The sequence below is a fragment of the Microchirus variegatus genome (assembly GCF_963457635.1).
Source record: "Microchirus variegatus genome assembly, chromosome: 14".
Taxonomy (NCBI): domain Eukaryota; kingdom Metazoa; phylum Chordata; class Actinopteri; order Pleuronectiformes; family Soleidae; genus Microchirus; species Microchirus variegatus.
The window spans coordinates 20407064-20424587 of record NC_139815.1 but is presented as its reverse complement, the minus strand read 5'-3'; the positions used below and the strand labels follow the sequence as shown (position 1 = coordinate 20424587).

The window sequence follows — 17524 nt, the reverse complement described above, 5'->3', positions numbered from 1 at the left end:
CCTCACTCCGTATGTATTATATACAGTAATTGTTGGTCCTCACAAAGCTATACATTCAAAAACACACACACAGCACAGGCCCTGACATGGTCAGTGTTAATGCCAAAAAGGGTCCTAACAAATACAAGTACAGTCAGACGAGTTAGAAACATAATTGAATATCACAAGTCAGGACAACGTCATTTTGCTCTATCAATACTATGTCATTGTGATATGAAATAAGAGAGAGTACCAAGGTGAGCATCAGTGGCAGGTGAGAGATAGAAATGCACTGATATTGACAAAGGTGATTAAACTCTTAATCACCAGTGGTGCTGTGTCACTTTGTTCAGACAGGGGAGCTAACACTTTCACTACTGTTTACCCATGAAAGGCTGGCTACACATCAGTGTTTACTCTACAGTCAGATGAGCAGTCACTCTGAACGGTCAGTTCACTACATCAACACTTCCTGGCTCTTTGGTCCTGCAGCTGACACTACAAACAAAGCTGCTGTCAAAATATGGAAAAATACATTGAAGACAAATGCAGGAGAAGTAGGACTGAAAGTAAGCAGTTCAAGGGAGGGATGTTAGAATCAAGTCATCACACACAAATATGAGACAGATATGAAAAGAAATAAACTGTTTACATAAGCATCACACATTTAACTCGGGATTACTCAGAACAAGCACAATTTTAGCTTTAGATGTTTTCTGATCCACACACACACACACACCCACACACACCTCTCCCTTCACACAGATAAACACTTGTGGTATGCCACCCTCCTTTACACACCAACCCACTTTCTCTCCCTCTCTCTCGTGCACACTCACACACTTGAAGTCTTACAACACATAGTCTTACCATTCATATTTGCCGGTGGTAGAGAAAGACAGAGGGGAAACTCCTGGTGGCGATCTCAGCTACTGCTCGCAGCCATCTGCAAAACACACAGTCACAGGCCAGTCAGTCAGTACTGCAGCTGAGAGAGGGAGGGAGAGAGAGAGAGAGAGAGAGAGATGTAGTCCGTCAGCAGAGTCAAACAGGGCTCTTCCTGTTCTCTGCGCTCTGGCTACATCTCAACCCTTTTAAACCACCGGGACGTGTTCCAACATCATCCACACAGGCTCTGTAGTGGCTAGAGATCAGTGCACTACCTACTACACAGGCTTGTCTGTCAAACCTTACACTCACTGTCCAGTCAATTTCTCTGTTCTGTTCGGTGTAGAGTCAAAGTTGGCTCAGGAACAGGCTGCATCAGTGTGCTGACAAATGGCCTGAAATGTCCTGGTGTTACCAGTTCTTTGCACAGCTGCCCAAGAATCCTCTGCAGTTGCTGCATTCATATTTATCCTTAAAGCTTTGCTCTCTATTTCCAAAATAGACAATACAATATGGCGCATGAGTGGACATCAGTGTGACTGACAGCTGGTATCATTCCAATAGGAGCCTGCTTGGAGGCGACGCCTCTGAACTGAACTTCTGGAGGCTTCAAAATGGCAGTTTCTTATGAGTGATGTTACACCTGGCAAAACCTGCAATTAAGTGTCCCTGACAATGCACTTCCACCCATCTGGCTTTCCATGGGCTTGTTGGATTTTAAAATGAGGTGTGGTCAAGCTTATTCTTGGCACAAGTCTATTTTAAGGCAGTGGAAGTGATCAAGCTTTTGACCAGCAAAGTGGTGTTAATTTTACATCTTAAAAGGATAGTTCAGGTTTTATTGAAGTGTAGTTTTATCAGGTGCTAACACATCAACGTCAGCCCTGCCTGAGCTGTGGATGACCCCTGCTGACCCTTTGCTTATACAGTTTTAAACGATAACAAAAAACGATTTTCTTGGTTATTTAACAAAATCTCACCAAATTAAATCTATGCAAGATGACATCTGCAATAGCTAAGGATATATTTGCCATTTGATTTCATCAAACTGACACTTAAATTACTTTGTAATCCACAACTCCCTACATCAAGTTCAAACCTTAGTGTTTGAAATCCTTCCTTCATGTTAACTTAAGCAACACAAACTTATTAAATGAACACTCGTGACCCTGTGAGCTAATGTTTCCAATCAGAAAAGACTGTCTAGTGGTGAGATTATAATCGTAAGATACAGTATCTGCTATGATTACTGCAACCTGCAATGATAAATGCATCTGGCACTAATTGTTTTGTTGCATGCAACAGCAAATGAATGATTAAGAATGACTGGTACAGCAACCATTTCTTCTGCCATGAAACAAGGCAAAGTGGATTTAGATACACCCACATTACAGCAATCTCCCCAATTACTGTAATAAAGCTATAATATAATAATCTACAGCTGGACTACCAGCCTTGTGAGGTTGAATTTAAACATATCATTAGCATATTGTTCACTATTTAAATTCTGTCAATTAGTATAGCTGAGGTCAGTGGGAGTGACATGCAGTTTGCAAGTTGTCAAAAACAATTACAAATTCAACTTTTTGTGGAAGACGGTGTCAGGATTCATTAAGTACAATTTCTAAGTGTATGAAAAGTGCTGTATATGTTAAGTCATATTGATTGATTGTGTGCCAATTCCACATTCCCAAAGATTTACAAAGGCCTTTCAGTCAACCACGCGTATTTTGCAATGTCTATTACATCACACTTCAGTTCTTGTTGAATCATGCACATCATGTGAGGAAACTGAGCTGCTGTTACATTTAAACCTGTTTTGTGGAGCTGGAGGAACAAGTCCATGGTTTTAACATTCTGTGTCAAGTTTATTTGTTGGGTTTACTACAATAACAAAACCATTGCCAGCACATGGATGATGCTGATATATTATCGAATAGCTCTGATTTATTTTATTCAACCAAATAATCAGAATTGTGGCATAAAAATGGGAAAAGGTTGAAGAAAAAAAAAAGACCGATTGTTTTTGTACAAATACACATTTAGTAGAATATTCATATATTCCAAATTTGCAATATCAATATACATTAATTTTGAAACATACAAAAGTGAACAATATTTTATCAGTGACTGGAGGCAACAGCATTTATTAGTGCAATCAAATTAAATGTGTTTACAGAAGTGATAAGGCTTATGGGGTTCCATGAATGCATGTCATAGCTGTTGACCTGAGCTCTTTCCCCATAAAGTTGCTTGATCTGCAAAATAAAAACAATAATCCTTTCCTGTTTTTTTAGCCATTTCGCCACTTTATGTTAATTTAATCTTAATTGTGTTGTATTTTGACTTTTAAAATCCTTCCTTCGAATTAACAAAAGTAGCACAATTAGCAAAAAAAGGCAGCAGCAGACCAGCCACTCATGTGTCCTGTGAGCTGCTTTGACTCATCCATGCTTCATTATGAGACATTTTTATAAAAATCACATCTTTATACCAGTATTATTAGTAGAACAATATGATAAGGCACAGCCCCATTCACATGTTGCGCTGAATCAGATCATCGCTTCATTACAGCTGTGCTGATTGAACACCTGCTACCATCGTGATTATCTGTCTGTCATCAGTCAGTCAGGCTGACTCACATGATGAAGTTAAAGCAGGAAAAGGAGGAGAGAAATTCCAGTCTCTCTACACACACTTCCTGCCCAGTAACCCACAGACAAAACCATTCCCTCATGCAACAGGAATCAGGAAGTGATGGCTGATTTTGGAAAGAGAGAGGCAGCTTTGACCGTCCAGAAAACATAATAGCACCAGAGCTCGGTTAAGAACAAGGGAATATGAGAAATACAGTAGCTTTTAGGAACATTTTAATTAAAAAGAAAATAACATTAGAAATGGCTTTGTGGAAGAGGCCCTGAATGATGGATGAGAGAAACAGAATGAGGGTGTATTTTCTGTGAAAGTGACATGGTTGATACTCTCAAAGGAGCAGAAAACAGCAAGGGAGCACTAATAATCTACTGCCTGCCATCTGTCACTCTCCCTCGCTCCTTTATTCCTCCCAATTTAAGTCCTCTTTTCCTCCAGCCTCTTCTGTTATTCTTCCCCTTTTCAATCCTTATTCTTCTTTGTGTTTACACTTTGTTTCCTGGAGTTTGAGTAGTCAGTGCACATATGAATAATAATAATTACTACACAAAAACTGCTAAAGACACTTCTGACATCCCAAATGATAGTGAGACCCCAGTCCTTTAGAAACACATAGAATCAGGTTACCATTCACAGCAGCCAAGCACATGGACGAAAGTGAGTGTTTCTTAAAGCGATAGTTCAGGTCTTTTGAAGTCTGGTTGGATGGGGTACTGACACAAAAGTGTGCCCCCTTTGCTGAGAACTGGCATCTGCGAACTGGATTTTCGACACTTAAAAGGCTCACCTTATAAAATATTATAAAATCCTGCTTAAGTCTATGATATCTAATAATGGGTTTGTCACTCAATCCTGCTATTAGACAGCCTTCTCCTTCACAAATCCTGTGTGAATCTGCCTTCCACATACACTCACATAAGCACACTCACACACAGTAGTCTCTGTCTCAGTAGTAGCCTTGAGCTGCAAAATGAAAACGGCAGCTTCAGTATTTACATAGTGATAAACCCACTGAGTGGGGTGTATGTCGACTAGCAGGGCTCCACCTATACCCTAAAAATGAACTCCACCTTGTACTTCCTAATGATGCAAAAGCTATCAAAACGTCGTAATGTTACAGTAAAGCAGTCGTGAGAATAAGCCTGAAAGGATAAGCAACACATTACCAGAAAACAGTTTTTGTTTTTCCAATCAAGATTTGTATGGTTTCAAACAGGCTGGGTTATTTTCACCAGCTTTAGGGAAAAAAATAATAACACTGCCTTTGTGACAGCTAGAACACACCCCACTTAACATTGCTTCACATTTGCTGGATGGCACTGAGGGTCTGTTGTTTCACTTTGAACAGCAGCCGAAATATTCAGCTTTAATTGCATTTTGTTTTATGAGATTCATCTCTTGATCTACCTCTGGCAAGCTCGTACAGTACATTCATGACACAAAGTTTTGGAGTTGATGCAAGATAATCATCCAGGATTACTTTTGCAAATATTCAAAATGTGCATAGATACTGTATAAATGGATGTATGGAAGCATGATTCTGAACTCAGCGAAGCTACATAGAGCGAAGGCCATATTGTATTAAATTTAGCATTTTGATCCAAACTGACTAGTTGGAATTTACTACCCTGATTACTAAAACAGAAAGCTCAAATGTCCTTAGAACAATTACATCTATACTACCCAGTTCTCAATTTTTTACACATAATGTGCTATTATGGACTGACACAGTGGTTATGGTGGTTAAAGAAAAAACACCATTTCCTAAGAGTTTGGTCTTTCTGTTGGTTCACATCTCACCTGTGTTAGTTCTGCATCGGCCCCTGTTGAAAGACTAGGACATTACCGTCTATCAGTTAGTATATACAACACTGAAAGGTGTTGGATAAATAGCCGAGCTGACCGTGACCTTAGCAGCTACGGTACAAACCTTTGAACAATGTGTGTCTTCTTGTCTGCGTCTGTTCATCCCTAATGATCTGCTTAGTTTAATACTATAGCCGCCACTCAGACAGAGGACACAGTGACTCCAGACATTTGGAGAACAATACTTTCCAAGTGCATCTAGCAAGTGCAATTAAAATGTAAGTATTTATTGTTGTGTTAACCTGTACCGGATGAAGATAGTTTGTAACTCTGTAGAGTGTACTTTACAAACACAAAGAGCTAGACAGAGATAGAGTATTAGGAAAGAATTCCCTGATGTTACACAATCAACCTTTTCTTCTTTCTCTCTTAATCCAACATTTCCCTCGTTCTCTGACTATTTTTATACTCTCTTTATCATTTTTCATTCATGATCCTAAATCTCTCTCTCTCTAACCCTGTGCAGTTGTTAGTTTATACAGAATAGACAGTAAAATGACTTATGCTCCCTTGGCTGTTCATCTCCTTTTATCACCCAGTCCCCTCTCTTTCCAACTCTAGAGCTTACTATTGTGCTGGTCTTGATAAAGCAATACTTCAGCATATCACCCACCCACATTGCCATAAACGCTACATCCAACAGTGAGATTCACACATTTAGAAAGTGTTGCTAAGGCTTTTTGGAGTGTCTCAGATGTGATTTGCCGTTTGCATTGCAAACCCTGCCCCTCCCTTGTTGGTCTGCTTTGACCCACCCAGAAATGTAAATAAATCAGGATGTGGCAGGACTGGCTCACTCCTGTTGTACAGTCCTATAACGACATCATCTTCATCATCATCAAGATTTAAATCAAAGTTTGAAAAAAAAAAAAGGGAGACAAAAGGAGTCTAAAGGTTGGTTAAACCTTACAGCTGCTGCATCCATTATTACTTCAGCGTGGGGCATGTCTTGAGGTTAATGACATACTATGTTATGTACTGTGTGTAAGTGCAATGATCTCAAGTGGCATGATCAAGAACACGTGCAGTAAAGCTTATTATAGCCACATGATTATGTTAACAGTGCTACAATAATGATCTTCGGTGGAGTAAAATGTCACTCTGAGAAAGCACTTCAGCAGCTGGTAGGCTGGTAGCGACTGTTTTGCCTTCAGGACGCATGAGCCCAGTGGACATTGACAAACATGGAGGTTAAACGAAAGCCAGTGAAGAGAGACACCGTTTTGGCATTTAAATGACAAACGGCAAGACATAAAGGATGCCAGCAAGACAAAAAAAGCCAATTACAGTAGCCTTCAACCCACAAACTAAGCTACAGCATGGCAGTTTTTAATGCCAGGTGTAAAGGAGGCCTATAGTTAAAATCTGTGTTGAATAGCTCTACATTCTGACAGAGATCATTGATCTTGAATGTTTGCACAATGTCATGGGTCACTCACTGTCAGCAGTCATTCTGTAAATCTTAAGAGAAACAAGTATTACACAACAGTGTATCCAATCAGGAGCCAGAACTCCACAGCAGGTGGCCCTCTCTGCTTGTGAGGTTAGGCTATCTGTGTAGGCTTCATGAATAAATGGTGTCAGATGGTAACTAACTGCTAAACCATAATATTTGCAATGCAGGGGATGGGGGATTGTTCTTCTTTGTTTATGCATCAAACTCTTGCGAGAGCGACCATGTCTACGAGAGCAACAGTTTTGATGTTCCGCCTACTTCCTGTCGTCTTCTGACGCCATTTCCTGGCCCTCAACTGCTTTTTCCCCCCTTCTTTTCATTGTGTCCAAAAGTCAGCTTTGATTGACTTCGACTAAGGCCGGGTCAGGTCTGTTACCCTCACACACTTGCTGATTTGAGTCTTTACCAGATTTCTGTGCCAACTGGCAATGCTGACTGTACCCAACTAGTGCTGACTGGTGCAGACTCTGCCCAACTGTGAATTGTGGGTAAAACTGGGCAAAACATTGCGTAGTGTGTCCCAGTTTAAAACAAATAACTCAACATGTTGCTGTACTGAGGACTACAATAAAGCCTATAACTCATACCTCTCCCCTCTCTGTCAGTGAGATGAACTGATAGAGTAGCATTCCCTGGTCACTTGTCAGCAGCCAGCCTCAGCCTTTACCTGCAACCTGCTCAACTAGTTTAAACTGAGAAGAAACTCTGAAAATCTGCTGCAACACAAATGACTCACATCTCTGTATTGATCATAACCAACCTCTAATGAATAAGTTAGCTAGCTAACCTTATACCAGACCAGGGCAGAGGCTTCAGCCTCCTCCAGCAAACGTAGTTTTTATTTCGCGTCCCTTAAATTAAAGTCGACAAACCAAACAATCATTGTCATGTTAATAACCAACAATAAAAGTTACCGTGTTATATTGGGGTCGTGTATAGAAACAACAACACTACAATATCAAACTTGTGCGCGTGCTTAGATAGGCAGTTTCGGTTACTTACCTCAATGACCGCGGCCAAAAATATGTCCACTTCTGAGCTTTCGAGGGCCCTTAAGTTCCTCCACGCCACACATGGGAGGTTTCCAGGAGCCGCTTTATATGTTTGGTGACCTACGCAGAGCAGTGAAATGCTGCGGAAATGTTAAAGTTGAGCTGCGGCACTTGGTCTGAGCAGGACCTGTTGCTGACAGTTCAGTGTGTCACACCAACAACATGGCTGACGCCGAGAGAGCGTCCTACTGTGAGTCCACGGAGTGGGAGGAGAGAGAGAGAGAGAGAGACACAGGGACGAGCTCAGTTCAACCATTCACTCCAATTCGATTCGTCGATAAGTTCAATTCACTTCAATTAAATATTCAATTCAATTTATTAAATAATAATGACATAATACATCAATAGATACATTAGTTAATCATTAAATAAATAAATAAAATAAAAAAAACGTGTCAAAAAAATAAATCGGAAAAAGCTCAGTTCAACCATTCAGTCCAATTCGATTTGTCAATTAGTTCAATTCAATTCATTAAATAATAATGGCATAATAAATAAATAAATAAATAAGCAAACGTGAGAAAATTGTCAAATAAATAAATAAATAGGAAAAGTGTAAAATTACAAAAAAAAAAAACAAAGTAGTAAAAAAAATGACATCTAAAAGCCAAGGTAGATATATCACATTTTCATTCTCCATGTGTGTCTAGGAAATTGTGTGCCGCTCCTTAGAGCAGGGGTCTCAAACTGGCGGCCCAGGGGCCACATGCAGCCCCACAATCTATTACATGCGGCCCCCCACTTAATATCATGTTATAATGAAAACATGACCTCACCGTCTTTTAAACACAGTGTGTAGCTGAGGCACAGCTGCCAGCGAGGTGATAGAATATATGTTTGCAAGCTATGTTTTTTTTATCACGGTAGTAATAAGACATTTGGTCATAATTATACTATTATTAAATGTAACATATAAAACATTCAATTACATATATAAATACACTTGTTAGGGCCTGAGCCACGAATGGCAGTGGCCGAAACGGCTCCTGGTATGAATTTGAAATACAGTTGTCCACACTATTATTAATGCAATTTAACATAAATGTCTGTTTTTTCGATATAAATACATTAATTTTACATCATAAATAGTATTACATAAAGTATATGTGTGATACCACGATGCAATATTGTGAACAGTTGCGTGAATTCATTTCATTCTAATAGCCGTCAGGACGTGTTGTATGAAATTCTGCAGTCAGTTAATAGAATAATGAAGAGAGGAGGTCAAGTTAGATTTATGTGGGTTCCAGTGCATGTAAGGGTGAGGGGGAATGAGAGGGCAGATGAATTGGCAAAGAGGGCATTAAGGAAAGGAAGAGTAGAGGTGGAAGTGAGTGTCAGTAAGGCATTTATATCAAATACAAAACAGCGTCAGGGTAAACAGGGCAGGTATGAGACACAGGAGAGCAAAGGTAGTGGTAATGATGTTAAGGCTAGGGCACTGTGCACTGAATAAGTCACTGAAATTGGTAGGGAAGCATCATCAGACGTGTAAGGAAGAGGAGGAATCTGTGGAACATGTGCTTTTGGGGTGTTTCTTAAGGGGTACCGGGCTATGTTATAGGATATAAGTTAGGATAGAATTGGGGAAAAGAGTGTGGCCTATTTTCTGGTTCACACTCCAGAGCAGAAGGGGGCGGTAATGCGCCTACAGCTGGATGCCAACCGCCGTAAAACAAAAAAGAAGAAGAAGATGATTGACAACAACTGTTCTTTGCGACATCTGCAAGCAATTTCCGGCTGGCCGTAAAGCGTCTGTCGTTGATGTTCCTGTCACCTCGTCGTCTGTGGAACGAAAATGTTCAACAAGAAGCCCAGGCGAAACTTTCGGCAGAGAAAACAGAGCTCCAGCGACGACGAGGAGCAGCAGCAGCAGCAGCAGGGGAGTGGAGGAGATGGAGGCGACGTTACGATATCTTCTGCTGTGGTGAACAAACAACAGGTCACAGTGAACCAGGGCCGTGGCATCTCCTGCAGCTCCAAACAGGAGTCGACGGCCGAGAAGAAGAAGCCGACCAAAGGTGACGAAGAGGACAGCGAGAGTCTGATGGAAGACGTGAAGAAAGAGAGCGATTCAGGGGAAAAGAAAACGAGTACTGTCCTCAGTTTCTCTGACGACAGAGAAGGTAACATGGCGTGTTTATGCTGTTCAATGTGGAATGATATTCTAGTATAAAACTACCAACACAATCATCAGAACATAACATGTAAACAAATATAAAGTCGGTTAGAAAGTTAATGTGTGATAATCACCTTAATTTACACAATAAGCCTCAGGTTGATAGCACTTCAACTTTAGTTTGTTTGTTCTTGGTGTTTGAAAGCATTTAGCTGAGCTGTAATCTCTGCCTTCTTCTTTGTTTTCCCTTTTCCTCCCCATCTTAGTTTGAGTAAATTAATTGCAAATCTGTCAAAGAACAATTCTAGGTTTTCATTCATATGCTTACATATAGCAATTGTAATTAAATAAGAGCGAACCGTCTGAGGGTAGTCACTGGAGGATGTTTGTGGTCACCAGCTAGATTTTGCTCATCATGGGTCTCTGGTTTTCTTGACCCCATTTTAGCGGAAGAATTGGCGTTTAAAGTGAAGAAGTCTTCTGATAAAGCTGTGCTTTTTCAAGTCCAAAAGAAGGGAACTTCATCTGCCAGGATGCCTTACAACGCAGGTATGTGTCTGAACAGATGCTCCATACAGACCCAAACAGACTAGCATGATAAATGTAATGTTACTCACATTTGCACAGTATACATGCACCAAATGCATGTTTGCATGAGCAGGCGTGTGTCTCCACAGTTAGTGTGGATAAGGAATGTGTCCATAACTACATAACAATACAATACAGCCCTGCCTTAACCCCTTGCAAATGAAATGTACAATGTATGTTTTTCTTCAATGTTTACCAGAACACCTCAGGGTATCAGGGTTGTCTGCTGCCGCAAATTTCCCTCTTGGACCATACTTATATTCTTGAATCTTGAAAACCTTTAAACCAATTTAAATGTTCAACTAATTTCTGAAATGATCTTGATGATAATTCAATAGTGTTGGCTAACATCATTATACATCCAAATGTCTCCCTCTCCTTCCAGCACCAGCTGTGGTCGATGTCCCGCCATCTTTGTCTCCGAGGCAAGATTCCGACAGTCAGTCTTCACCAAATGGTCTGTACTCTGATGATGACGATGATGATAATGATAGTGAGGATGATGACGGAATCAACACTGATGACAGCGACAGTGATGAAGGTGGTGCAATGTCGCCTTCTGCCAGCTCAGACTCTAGCTACTCCAATGTCAAAAAAGGTTTGTGTTTTTTGTTCGACTTTCCTGTGTGTGACAGAGAGATTATGTGTCAGGGTGTTTTGGCTGAATGTTGGAGCTGTGTGATTGGGTGTGTGTGCAGGTTCCTGCATTTTTATGTCTCTGAATTGATCTTTACAGTGGTTATCCCTAACGCTGAGGAGATCCTAGCAGCCAAGAGGAAGCGCCGTGCCACTCGAGCCCAGACTGAGTTTATTGCCCTGGACAGAGACGGACGGAGCTCTGCTGGTAGCACACCAGATCACTACAGCAAGGACAATGACGAAGAAGAAGAAGATGTACTTGATGATGATGATGAGCCAGATGATCATGAGAGAAGAATTGAGTTTGCACCAAGACTGAAGAGCATTCGAGAGAGGATTGCAGAGAAGCTGGGTACGTATGTGTTTGATTTGTGTATCAAAAATGGAATTTGACATCCAATGTTTTCTTTTCCTTAATAACATGAATTAGCACAAAGACTAAACTACTGTATCAGCAGGATTAAACTAAAATTATCTGTTGTATAAAGGTAAAAAAAAAATTGACAGAATGCTGATGTGTTTTTGTGAAATCTAGGAGGAAGTGAAGGCAGCCTGTCGGGGAGTGAAGAGGAGGAGCAGGAACTATGGGAGGAGATGCAAATTGGAAAGGGAGTCAAGAGACAGCAGAGAGAACAGGTAGGAAGGTGCATTTACACCCCACACACTCTTTTTACTTTGTCTCTGGATGGATGCTAAAGGTCCAATGTTGGCAGAACCTTTAAATCTTCAGCCTTTAAACGGTGTAAGCTTCTCTTCCTTGTGTTGCAGCGTTCACATCCTCAAACCTCTTGTTCTCTTCTCCTCAGTCCGACAGTGAGTCGAGCAGCTCCAGCAGCAGTAGACGAGACAAAGGAAGACGGAAGAAGAGATCGGTAACATTTCCAAAAACTCTTCCTCCTATCAGTGTGTCAATGGTCAAGAAGAGGATCAGAGCAAAGTAAGTTTTCCTCTAGCTTTGTCTGCCTTAAAGTGATAGTTAGGGTAGGATTTTGTATTTGTTACTCCATGATGCAAAGAACCCTTGTGTTGTAATAAAAAAGAAACATATCTTGAATCTTTTTCCCTGACTTTTCTTAATTGAAGACTGGAGTCCCTGTCGGAGGTGCACAGAGCTCGGCAGGCAGAGCTCAGGAGGATGGAGGGGGACGTTGAAGGTGCCACAACCGCAGTGGAGTCTCTGACTGAAAGTTCCTCTGAGAGCCAGCTGAAGTTTTACAGGAGCATGGCCCTCTATGTCCACAACTTGGTGGAATGTCTGCGGGAAAAGGTAAGAAATGAATATGTCTGCTGAGATTATTTCCTCTGTTTAATCCTGTTTTTTCTCCCATATTTTAAGTCGCTTTGCAGAGTAGGCAGTTATTGCCAATGCTAGAATAGCATATTTTCTGCTGAAGGCTGTGGATCAGTGTTAGAGCAGGTCAGGAAGTGTGTAGGCTTGATCCGGGCTAGTCAACATGCTGATGTGTCCCAGGGCAAGAACATCTGACTGATCTGAAAATCTGTTAACTCTAGGTTGTGGAGATCAACTCCTTAGAGCTGGACCTCCACTCTCTGCTGTCTGACCAGATGGAGGCGCTGCTGGCTCAGAGAAGACAGATGGTCAAGGAACAGGCTGAGGGTCTGCAGCAGCTCAGCTGTGAGTTTGCCCTTTTGAGTCTATGTGGAGGGCGGTGCAGTGGACATGTGATTGCCTCACAGCAAGAAGGTTGTACTCTCCATGTGCAAGTTCATTTACTTTGTTTACTAGTTCATTTTGTCTTCCCTTTTTTCCTTAGATAGCACAGATGAACAGAGAGAAACCTCAACCAATGGATCAGAAACTCAAGAGTAAGTATAAAAAAATATATATACTTTTTATGCCTTCACACCTGGTAACATTCTGTGACCAGAGTTTTGGGGCTCTGAGGTAATGTTTTACTGTGTCTCTTGTGTGTGCTGCAGGGTCGAAAGCACCGCTGCTAAAGCTGAGGACAACATGGATCTTCCTGAAGACTCGACACCTTCAGCCGAAGAAGAGGAGCAGCTGCAGAAAAAGATAGGTAGGGATGAATCCTATTAGCTTAGTTCAGCTCCATTCTGCTTACAATGGGAGCTTAAAGCTGCCGTCAACCATGCTGTCTGTTGCTGCCGTTGGCATTACTCTCCTTAGTCACATCGTGAAACAGTTTAGGCTCTCCTCTGTTCTGAGGTCAGATCAAAGGTCAGGTCAAACCACCTGTGAATGTGTTTTTTTCTGTTCAGACCTGAGGAGACATTCAGGAAGTGTTCAGACCTGTACATGGCTTGATCTGAATGTGATTGCTCAAGATGGTCTAAATATGGTCTTATGACAAACTGCGTAACCTAAAGAGCGGAGTGGACCGCTTCTTTGTGGAGTTCTTGGTCCTGATTGGATAAAAATTAAAAATTTTGTAGATACTAGAAAAACTTCCCCTTGATTTACTGACAGATCCCTGAGAAACCCATGTTACTCTTCAGCACAGATTTTCAAAAAATAATTTCACTGTAATTGAATGTTTGCAATTGAAAACATTTAACCCCCAGCGATTCATAAAAAAACGGTGTCAGATGAGTTTTGCACAAAGCTGATTAAGCCAATCAGTGTTTTGGTGATAGAAATTAACTACTTGAGCTTTAACAGTGTAGCTTTAACACTTAAATGTGTTTTACAGAGAAATGCAGGGAATCTTAAAAAAAAAAAAAAAAAAAAAATTTGACTCGTGATCTGTTTGTTGTTTTTCTCTCCCTCACTTTTCCTCCCGTCCAGCTGACATCGTGCTGAAGTCCCAGGCAGTGTTTTCCGACGTTCAGGACGATTTCTGTGACGTTAAAAAGATCCTGAGTCGCTTTGAAGAATGGAGACGATCTTACTCCGAGTCCTACCACAGTGCCTACATCTCTCTCTGTCTGCCCAAGTTGTTGAATCCGATCATTAGACTTCAGCTGCTGGCGTGGAACCCACTAAAGGTGTGTGTACACACACACTATAAAACACCACAGGGGATTAGTTGTACAGACACACAGCTGTCATTACACAACATGTCTTTTCTTTCAGGATGCCAGCGGGGACTTTGAAAACCTCCCATGGTTCACAGCACTGGAGACGTTCTGTTATGGACATGGTCACGAAGAACTTGATCACATAGACAGACAGACGTTGTCTAATGTCATTGAAAAGACTGTCCTACCCAAAATGACAGGTAACACACACACATTTCTTTTACCTTTATGGTTCTCTGGTCTTTTGCTATTTTAAAAATGTATTTATTGAATAAATCACACATTACAAAACACATTAAGGCAACACGGCAAGTGCTTATGTAAGGCCACATCCACTGTACACTATGGCACCCTCTGTCCATATTACCCAAGCAGATTAGAACTCCGAAAATGGAGAGGTTTGGTTTTACACCGACACACGCATGCCTTGTTTATGTGGATGTGACATATTTTTTTAAGTCTGTTATGGTGGATTCAATTGGCTTCTGATAACAGCTAAAATGTGAATCTAGATGCAGATCTTTGTAAAATGATGAAGAAATAAATTATACAATTATTATTATTATTATTAGGGCTGGGATCAGCAAATATATATCATAAAAATAATATTAAACCAAGGTAATAATAATAATAATTTATGAATTCCAGAATCTTCCTTGTTTTTTTTTTTTTTTTTTTAAAGGTAATATTTAAGATTAAAATGAAACAAATGTCTGTTTCTAAATGGGCTTTTTAATCGGCGAGAGAAAACACAAGGATTACATGTCTCATTACATGTTTAATCTTTGAAGGCAGGGGTCATTTTAGGCAGATTTTACATTATTTCTTGGAGGAATACAGGAAAAAAATACAGATGCATCTTACTCTGTCTGTCTTTTCCCCCCCACTCTGCTGCTTTTAGTATTTGTGGATCTGATTTGGGATCCGTTGTCCTGCCAACAGTCGGTCGGTCTGTCTGAAGTCTGTCACAAACTGAAGGAGGACTATTCCATCTTTGAAGGGGAGCAGAGTAAACCAGTCAAGGTGAAGCCGATAGTGATGCTGATCAGTTTCATTTGTTATGTTGCGAATGTGTGAGAGCTTGATTATCAGCCATAATATTGAAACATCCAACTACATCACTCTGAATGTTAGAGCTCACTGTTACCATGGAAATGTCTACTTGTAAATGCTTAAGACACCGAGTAGAACAAACTCTAGTACTATATAAACAACAAGTTTAAATCAAATTCCTAATATATCAATGAGAAATATGAAAAACAAAACACAAACCTGCAGTACATGTATGAATAAACAAAAATGTACATATCAGATGCACAGTACATGAACATGTGTGTTTCTATTGTGTGCAGACGTTTACAGAGGCTGTGGTCAGGAGACTAAAGAGCTGTGTCGACGAAGATGTCTTCATCCCTCTTTACCCCAAACAGTGAGTTTTTCTGTTTGAGCCTTTATAATCATGTAAATATTTACCATAAAGTTATTATGCACAGTATTGTGCAAAAGCAAGAAGTTAATGTTTCATGTTATATCTTATAAAATATAACGGTGTTCTCATCTATTTGTTTGTCTTTCTGCCAAATACAGGGTCCTCGAGGACAAGTTGTGTCCACAGAGTCGCTTCAGGGAGCAGCAGTTGTGGATGGCCATAAAGGTACTGCTCTCTCCATCTAATGTTGCTCATCTTTTCTCAGTCTCGTTGTTTTTTGATCTGTTTGTTTAAGCCATTTTTTGTCTTTGTATTAGCTTCTAGGTAACATGTGCAAATGGGATCTGCTGCTTCCCGACACTCTACTGAAGGAGCTGGTGTTGGACAAACTGCTGAACCGATACGTGGTGATCACTCTGAGCAGTCAGACTCTGGATAACTCTGACCGGACATGCAAAAGGGTATTTTAATTCAGTGTTTTTTGTCCTGAAATATACAGTGTGTTCATGCTTTAGTCTCTGCATGTGTTTGGAAAATATATAAAACCATCTCTGCCTCTCTCTCTCCAGATAGCAGAGAGTCTCCCGCTTTCCTGGTTCAAAGGATTGAACGCTTGTTTGCCTCAGCTCCAGAACTTTAGAAACCACCTGATTCAGAGAGTGCATTCAATCTGCAAGCAGCATTCTCCTCAAGATCCAAACGCCAGGTAATAACAAGATGACATGTTATGTTGCCATAAGAAAGAAATGGCTGTAATACAATTCAACATAGTGGGAAAAAACAAAGAAACAGATCTTTACTTCATCTGCTCTGTGATATGCATTTTTTTGTAAAGCTTTTGAAAAGTTACAGTCCTGTCATTCTATTACACAGTGGTGGTGTCATTTTTCTCCCGTATATTCTGGCCATCTTTCCATGGCACTGTGACCTGCCACTGTAGTAATGGTGGTCATCAGAATTGTCTCTGTGGGAGACACTGGGGAGATGGAACATACCACTAAAGGGGTGTAGTTTATTCCATCTGTTCCAACCCCGTCTCTGCTTTAACATAAAATAAACAACTTTATTTTCTTTGGAATAAAACTTTATTTTGGTAAAAATGTATATATTACTCAATTCAAAAGCATCAATATGAGCATAATTATCTAATCCAGGTGTATATGCTTTTTGCTGCAGGTCTGCTGTGGTTGAACTGCTGCAGGTTCTGAGCAGAATCCGGTGCAACGACTCCATCATGACCATCGCAGAGAAATATCACTACCAAGACGTCATCTACGCTCACCAGCTGCTAAACCAAGACACGGAGTGAACGACAAACAGTGCAAATAACTTACAACCAAGGAATGTTTTCGTCAGAAATATTTTTGTCATTTTTGTACTGGAGATAAATGTATTTTTTATGAATAAACTTTTGTTTGTTTTAAATATCTGGAATTTTATTTAGAATTTTACATGCAAGTTGTGATAATTTCACAGGGCAGAGGTGGAACAATACTCTACCTTTGTTCAGTTGCCAATTATGGATATTTTAAACACTCACTGGCATCATTACGTCATGGTACTCTCTCTCTCTCTCTGTGTGTATGTGTGGAAGTGAGAGAGAACAACTAGGTCAAATCAGGAATGCAACCTTTTACCCAGACGTCCACACTCTGCTCTGGAACTTAAAAGCTGCAGTAGACGGTATCTCTGCAAAAAAGTATACTAAGTTTAACCTGCTGGATTGAGAGAAGCACTCATCTAATGTGTGACTCTTTTAGACTCCTTTTCTTTTTTCAGTTTCTTTGCAGAGCAGTTGTTGGATTAGCAACTTGTATGCACTCGGCATTTGCTCTGCAAACAAGGGAGATTAAATA

General features: G+C 40.5%; 2 protein-coding genes across 4 annotated transcripts in view; one reads left to right on the top strand and one right to left on the bottom strand.

Moving 5' to 3' along the window:
- itsn2b (intersectin 2b) overlaps window positions 1-8025 on the bottom strand; it is a 31960-nt gene extending 23935 nt beyond the window's left edge. For both annotated transcript variants that reach the window (XM_083900670.1, XM_083900671.1), the window contains exons 1-2: window positions 7844-8025; window positions 850-925 (exon numbers count right to left, since the gene is read on the bottom strand). In XM_083900670.1, coding sequence (XP_083756796.1) covers window positions 850-856 — 7 coding nt within the window. In that variant the 5' untranslated portion in view covers window positions 857-925; window positions 7844-8025. The remainder of the gene's footprint in view (window positions 1-849; window positions 926-7843) is intronic.
- A 1666-nt stretch (window positions 8026-9691) lies between these two features.
- gcfc2 (GC-rich sequence DNA-binding factor 2) lies at window positions 9692-16999 on the top strand (the record flags this gene model as incomplete). Of its 2 annotated transcripts, none has more annotated exons than XM_083900976.1 (18): window positions 9692-10019; window positions 10460-10561; window positions 10986-11198; window positions 11337-11591; window positions 11775-11875; window positions 12046-12176; window positions 12323-12506; window positions 12752-12875; window positions 13015-13066; window positions 13181-13278; window positions 14007-14206; window positions 14295-14439; window positions 15141-15262; window positions 15592-15668; window positions 15827-15893; window positions 15986-16129; window positions 16238-16374; window positions 16845-16999. In XM_083900976.1, the coding sequence occupies 18 exons, from the start codon at window positions 9692-9694 to the stop codon at window positions 16975-16977; spliced, it is 2613 nt and encodes an 870-aa protein (XP_083757102.1). In that variant the 3' UTR covers window positions 16978-16999. The 2 variants fall into 2 exon arrangements, with proteins under 2 accessions (XP_083757102.1, XP_083757101.1); XM_083900975.1 differs by having other exon boundaries at window positions 12752-12944.
- Between the last annotated feature and the right edge of the window lie 525 nt (window positions 17000-17524).